The sequence below is a fragment of the Ipomoea nil genome, unplaced genomic scaffold (genome assembly GCF_001879475.1).
Source record: "Ipomoea nil cultivar Tokyo-kokei standard unplaced genomic scaffold, Asagao_1.1 scaffold2219, whole genome shotgun sequence".
NCBI lineage: Eukaryota > Viridiplantae > Streptophyta > Magnoliopsida > Solanales > Convolvulaceae > Ipomoea > Ipomoea nil.
In genome coordinates, this window is record NW_017618647.1 from 221039 (window position 1) to 228314 (window position 7276).

The 7276-nt window shown below is 32.2% G+C and overlaps 1 protein-coding gene across 6 annotated transcripts; it reads left to right on the top strand.

Moving 5' to 3' along the window:
- Positions 1–2959: 2959 nt before the first annotated feature.
- LOC109150195 lies at positions 2960–4617 on the top strand. 6 transcript variants are annotated; one of them, XM_019298106.1, is made up of 5 exons: positions 2960–3043; positions 3184–3247; positions 3585–3776; positions 3920–4179; positions 4484–4617. In XM_019298106.1, the coding sequence occupies exons 3-5, from the start codon at positions 3681–3683 to the stop codon at positions 4605–4607; spliced, it is 480 nt and encodes a 159-aa protein (XP_019153651.1). In that variant the 5' UTR covers positions 2960–3043; positions 3184–3247; positions 3585–3680; the 3' UTR covers positions 4608–4617. The 6 variants fall into 6 exon arrangements, with proteins under 6 accessions (XP_019153651.1, XP_019153650.1, XP_019153652.1 ...); XM_019298105.1 differs by having other exon boundaries at positions 3623–3776; XM_019298107.1 differs by having other exon boundaries at positions 3184–3237; positions 3623–3776.
- Positions 4618–7276: the final 2659 nt, after the last annotated feature.

Sequence of the window (7276 nt, forward strand, 5' to 3'; positions counted from 1 at the left end):
AATTAGTTTTATTAAAAATGTAATTATAACTATTCAATGTAATATATTATTTTTAAAAGTTTAATTATGTTATTAATATGTTGATTTTAAAGTTTATTGTTACTTGTATTATTATTTGAATTTGAATTTGAATTTGAAATAACTAATTTAATTATACAGCTAACGTATTTAAATAAAATTTATAAATAAAATCTAAGGCAATGTTTATCAATATTGAAAGTAGAGAGAAGCACCATAACGTTGAGAACGATGGTTTTGCACCTTTGGTTTCGATGATCTTCAGACAGTGAAAAGTTAGTTTTAGTTCAATCGTTATATCCTACACCACGGCGCACATAGCACTGTGCGCCACGCGCCTCCCAAAATGACGTCATTTTGTGGTAGTGTTGGGAGGCGCGATAGTAAGTTGCTGAGATTATGTGTATTTATTCACAACGTTATGTATATTTGTTCACAATGTTATGTGTATTGGTTCATACAGTTATGTGTATTTTTTATACAATTATGTACATCCGAATCAGAAAATTTGTGTGTATTATGTTAAGAGTTGATGTGTATTATGTTAAAAGTTTATGTTTATTATGTATTATGTTAGATTATGTGTATTATCTTTTAAAAAGAGTATGTATATTTTGTTATATAATTATGTACATTCATGTATAACATTATGTGTATTCTAGTATAACATTATGTAAATTCTTGAACAGTGGTTTTTTTTTTAAAGAAAAAACTACTGCCATTCACTGGGGCGGAAAATTTCAAAAAAATAAAATAATTAAAACGACGTCGTTTAGCATCTGGGCGCATAGTGCAACGCGCGCCGTGGTGTAGGATATAAATTGCAGTTTTAGTTGGTATTCCAACTGTCATTCGCGCGATATTTTTCTTTGTGCATTATTGGGCTCAAAATGTAGAGAAGGCCCATAGATACAAAATTCACTTCAAGATGATCGGCCCAAATTCAAACCGGCCCAGAGTGAAAGCAACGGCAAATTATGCCCTGGAAACGTGTTCACCGAGAATGGTGAACACAAGGCCAAACGACGTCGTTTTTAGGCGAAAGAAAAAAAAATCGCGGATGTAGAGTCAACGCGTTGATCAAATTATGAATTTTCTGTTATGAGATTATGAATTTTCATAAAATTCATAATCTCATAACAGAAAATTCATAATTGCATAACAGAAAATTCATAATTGCATAACAGAAAATTCATAATTGCATAACAGAAAATTCATAATCGCATAACAGAAAATTCATAATCTCGTAACAGAAAATTCATAATCTCATAACTGAAAATTCATAATCTTATAACAGAAAATTCATAATCTCATGGTTCCAAAGTGAATGTGTAGGCATGGTTCCAAAGTGAATGTGCATGCATGGATTCATAATTTATGAATGTCCGTGATTTCGGACGGGAATGTGTAGGCACGGTTCCAAAGTGAATGTGCAGGCATGAATTCATAATTTATCATTGTTCACCTCAAATTAAAGTGAAACCGCAAAATGTGAAAATAAAGAAGAAAAGTCACGCAATTAATTAAAAAAAAAAAAAAAAAAAGATAACGGTGTACTAATACCGTTGGAACCGTGTTCACCATTCATGGTGAACACGGTTCCATGGCATAACGCTCCGAAAGCAACTACTTACCCACCTTTTGTTTTTGTTTTTGTTAAGGGGACAAATTATGGTCTACACACACTACTGGAAATCTCGCTATTTCCGTCCAACCTTTCCGTCCAACCGTAAGTTGGTCGGCATTTTAATAAAAATTTTAACTTTCTATCACTAATGATGGGTGGACGAAAAATTGGTCAGAATTTCCGTCCAACGCACGAGTGTTGGACGGAAATTCCGTCCAACACTCACGCGTTGGACGAAAATTACGATCAACCTGTAGTGTTGATTGGTAAACTCGAATTGACTGATGGGTAGAAATTAAAAATGTAGGCATTTTAATTTCCGTCCAACAACAATGTTGGACGGAAATTAAAATATTTTAGCTAAAATATAAAGGGATATTGAAATAGTGGACACTAAATAGAGAAGCGGGAAATATAGAACTTTGGGTGGGAAAAGGGAAGTTTGGCAATCAGCCTCTCTCTTGTAGACGAAGTTTTGCTATAGACCGTCTATTTTTCAGACTTCCCGCTCCAGCTTCTCACTCTTCTCACTACTCTGTGAATCACTCTGCTCCACTCCAGTCAAATATTCTCGGCGCCATCGCGACAGCCGTTCTTGCTGCAAATCTCCTTCCCGTCGCCATGGAGACAGTCGCCTCTTCCTGTCAAAGTCGCTTCCGGCGTCTCCGTCTCTATTGAACTACAAGTTAGTTCATTACTCAAATCTTAAACCCTAATCCCTAAATTCCTAATTTCATTTATCCCTAAATCATATTTTGATTAAGCCCTAAATCTGTATATCTCCTTTTAATGTAATTTTATTGTTGAACTTTCCTTATTTTATTATAATAAATTTCTGATTTTATTGTTGAATTTGATTAAGCCCTAATTAAATCCGTGTGGTTGCATCCCAAATTATATTTTTTTGAATGTTGTTTTAGACATAGTAGATTTATATAGATCTTGAAGTTGTTAGTTCAAGTTCTTATAATGGGTCATTCTTGGATTTTGAGTATTGGGTTGTTTGTTTTGACAGTGAAGGGAAAAAGAGAAGGAAGTGTGGAGTTAGGATTCAGGAGAAGAATTCATGGGAGAAAAATGAGGGAAACACGATGTATTTGTTACTCTCTCATTTTTCCTTTAAAAATTAATATTTTGTTTCTTTTCATTATTTTGATTGTAATAACCTTCTTATAATGCAGTCCATATGTGTTCTTATAATGCAGTCTATATTGTCAAATATGTTTTATTGATTTTCAATTCCTATGTAATTCATATTCAAAAAGGTCCTATCTAATTATAGTATATCACTATCAAACTTGTCTGTTGGGTTAGATATATAGGTGTTTATTATTGCAGCAGTTTATAACTACACAGAGCAGCTATTGGGTTACTATTATGAATTCTCAGAAACAAAATGTAAGAATCAGTTGTTATAATAGTTGAATTATGAATATTTTGGATTTACTATTTTTCTTGATGTAGATAACTTGACAGAAGCACTCATGTTCTTATCACATTTTGTTGGTATGTCCATCATGTTTGTTTTTCTTTCTCAGCAACCAAGGGAGACTTGCAATAGTGATATCATGACAAGGAAGGTGTCTGTATATGTGAGTCATGGTAATTGTTTCATTAATATTGAATTGTTGCAAGGCCATTTTTCCTCACATAGTATGTCTACATATTACTTCATGAAAGGCTTTATATCTTTTGACATGATGAATGGCTATATTTAGTTGGCTTATTGTGGAAGATAAGATGAGGAAGTAATAGTGGACCTTGCAAGGCCATTTCTCCTTCTCAGAAAAAAAAAAAAAAAAAGATTCTTTTCAGATTTATTGGTTCATCAAACATCAAATCCAATGTCATCAAATCCTTGTAACGTTGGAGTCCAACTTAATCCCCTTGTTTCTCTGGGCATTCAAAATCTATCATTTACCTCTGACTTTCTATTTAGGGTTCTGATGTTTATAAATGACCCAATTCTGAACTCAGCCCCGCAAAAGTTGCACTTGAGGAAACTTCTCATGTTTCCGACAACCGAGGTATCCAGATGCTAGGACAAATAAAGCATGGCTCATGCCGTCCTCGAGCAATATTATTCAAGGTTCTTGCAGATACTGTAGGTCTTGAAAGTAGGCTAGTTGTGGTAAGTTTTCTGTCTTTCGTCCTACCCATTTATAAATCAGAGATGAGAAAATTGCACTTGGCTTGCTATCTTCCTTTTAAGTTTTCTTCTTGTTCATCTCTTGTTGTTACATTTCTCTTATATTTTTCACTTTTCAAAAACAGGGTTTGCCTACAGGAGGAGCTTCTGAGTGCACAGACTCATATAAGCATATGTCAGTACTAGTTGTGTTGAATTCGATGGAACTACTTGTTGATCTAATGCGGTTTCCTGGCCAATTGATCCCTCAATCTGCCAAGGCTATATATATGACCCACATATCTGCTGCTGGTGAGAGTGACTCTGCAGAAAATGATTCATGTGATTCACCATTGGAGCCTAACAGCCCTCTCTATGGGGTTACAGAGAGAGGAGATCTTGAGAGGTTGATGAAAAGAACATCCCTTATTATTTCTAATATTTGTCATTCTCTTTCATTTTTGAGGAGATCTTGAGAGGTTGATGAAAAGAACATCCCTTATTATTTCTAATATTTGTCATTCTCTTAATACACTAAACACATGTGATTAACTAGAAACAGTGGTGGAGAAGTGTAGAAAATTTTGCAGAACTTACATATCTATACCATCAAGAAAGTAAGGTCATTTTTGCTAGAAATCACTTTAGAAATGCATGAGAAAAATGTTTATTTGATCAAAGCCATCATCTTATATTAGTTGCATTTGCAGGTATACCCATCATCTACACTTGATCAAAGTCATTGAAGTAGAAGGATGTGGATGCTGCATTGATCACATCCATAGAAGAAGTGCCGGATTTAAAGGCTTATTTGGGTGCATCGAGCATATTTAAGTAGTATATATTTTTGTTGTATGGTATTTATAGTCTATTGTTGGAAGTACTATGAACATGACTATTTTTGTTGTAAATTTTTTTTATGTTTAAATATATTTTTAATTTGAAATTTAGTGTGTTCATTAAATTGTTACGTTGATGACATAATTTATTAACAATATGTATAAATAAAATTATGGTAATATAAAAACAATAAAAACATTCCATATGATTTATAATTTTCCTACCTAACAGTTGGAAGGAAAATAACAAAATATAATATGTGAGTTTTCCGTCCAACGCACGTAGTTGGACGGAATTTCCGACCAACATATGTAGTTGGACGAAAATTTCCACGTTTTAAGAATGGTGGGTTATTGTCCGAAATTTCTGTCCATTTTTATATATTGGACGGAAATTCCGACCAAAAAATGGAGTTGGACGGAATTTCCGACAAGCGTTTTTCCGAACGTTCAATTTGATCGGTATGTTGGACGGAAACCTCATTTCCGACCAATATATCGCGTTTTCCGTCCAACATTCGTTGGACGGAAAACGCGAGATTTCCAGCAGTGACAGTGTTATGTCCATAACATAAAGTACATTTTTAATATTTTTATATTGAATGTACATTATATAATATAATATATATTCAGTACAAAAATAATGTACATCTCCTGAATACAATGTATATTATTTTTGTACTGAATGTATATTATTTTATAGTATACAAAATATGGCCCCACACAACTTATATGATCATGGTCCACACAATAATAATTGGTTAAGGGGAGCAACAACTTTTATTTATTTTTTATTTTTTATTTTTATGTTTTTTTTTAAAAATTTTTTATTTATTTTTTTTTTTTTTTGGTGAGTGAAAAGCTTATCATCACGTCTTGAAGGTATATATTGAATAGAGATTTATTTAAAGATCCATTCCTGTCATTAATGTGTTTGAATTAAACTCTTTGAACACAAAAGTATACAATTTGTTGTTAAGCCTCTTTGTACACAGAAATATACAATTTGTGACATTGGTCTTGCGATGATTCAATTTTAACACGAATATTTGTTTAAGTTTGGGTAGAACTCCTTATATGTATAAGTGTAGAATTTGATATTAAATCTTAAAAATAAATTAGCAATTTACGTCCCCATAAATTTGGAAGAAAATTTGCGAAGTTGGAAATCTGAGTTATAAAAATAATATAGAATAATAATAAAATAGGTGGCAAATTATATCGTGCACCGCGGTGCATAATGAATTATGCAACGAGCTACTAAACGATGTTGTTTTGTTTAATGAAAAAAAACAGTACCTGTTTCGCATTGTCCCACAAAAAGTAACTTTGTTTCATTTTCTATACATTGTAGTTTCATTTCAACACAACTACAGTTTCATTTTGATATAACTATAATTTCATTCGATATTTATACACTCAAATATGTGAAAATGTTATTTAATTTTATTTTATATACAATATAGTTTTATTAAAACACAACTACATCATCATTTCAATATAACTACGGTTTCATTGCACAATATACACTCAAATATGTGAAATGTTATTCAGTTTCATTTTATTTTCAACACAATTACAATTTTATTTCAATTCAATTGTAATTTCTTTTGATAATATAAAAATAATACGTGACGCAATATCAATTTAAATACACTGTAATTTTAGTTGGTAATTAATAAACTAAACATGCATACTCCGTTAATTGTAACGGCGCGCCACTTTTAGACCGCATGCCACAAAACCAATAGTTATGCTGTGCAACCGAATGTACCATGAGCATGGTGCATACGGTTCAAAACGGCGTCGTTTTGATTAAAAACGCGCGTCCTACTTTAAAAAAAAAAAAATCAGGTTTGACTCTCAGCAATAGCATTATTGTGGATATATAGTTATGAAATTGTGGATATATAGTTATGAAATTGTGGTTATATAGTTATGAATTTATGGATATTTAGTTCATTCATTGTGGATATTTAGTTCAATCATATATTGTGGATATTTAGTTCATTCATTGTGGATTTTTACTTCATTCATTCATTCATTGTGGATTTTTACTTCATTCATTCATTCAGTGTGGATTTTTACTTCATTCATTCACTGTGGATATATAGTTATGAAATTGTGGATATATAGTTATGAAATTGTGGTTATATAGTTATGAATTTATGGATATTTAGTTCATTCATTGTGGATATTTAGTTCAATCATATATTGTGGATATTTAGTTCATTCATTGTGGATTTTTACTTCATTCATTCATTCATTGTGGATTTTTACTTCATTCATTCATTCATTGTGGATTTTTACTTCATTCATTCACTGTGGATATATAGTTATGAAATTGTGGATATATAGTTATGAAATTGTGGTTATATAGTTATAAATTTCTGGATATATAAAAATGCTATTGCCGGGAATCGAACCTGATTTCTTCTTTAAGTGGGACGCGCGTTTTTTTAACCAAAACGGCGCCGTTTTGCAACCGTATGCACCTTGCCAGGTGCATTCTGTTGCACAGCATAATTTGCGCCACAAAGCGGTCCACAGTATAATTGCTGAAAATAGGTGTAATGGGCCAACTGGGTCTGATATAATGGGCTTAACTGTTTGTTTTTTTTTTTTTTTTTTTTTTCACTTTATGTTTTGGCGCACTTTCGTGAA

Coding starts and splice junctions, on each gene's coding strand:
- LOC109150195 (XM_019298106.1), top strand. CDS start 3,681: ATGCTAGGACAAATAAAGCATGGCTCATGCCGTCCTCGAGCAATATTA. Junction 3,777..3,919: donor TTGAAAGTAGGCTAGTTGTG/GTAAGTTTTCTG, acceptor TTTCAAAAACAG/GGTTTGCCTACAGGAGGAGC. Junction 4,180..4,483: donor GAGAGAGGAGATCTTGAGAG/GTTGATGAAAAG, acceptor TTGCATTTGCAG/GTATACCCATCATCTACACT.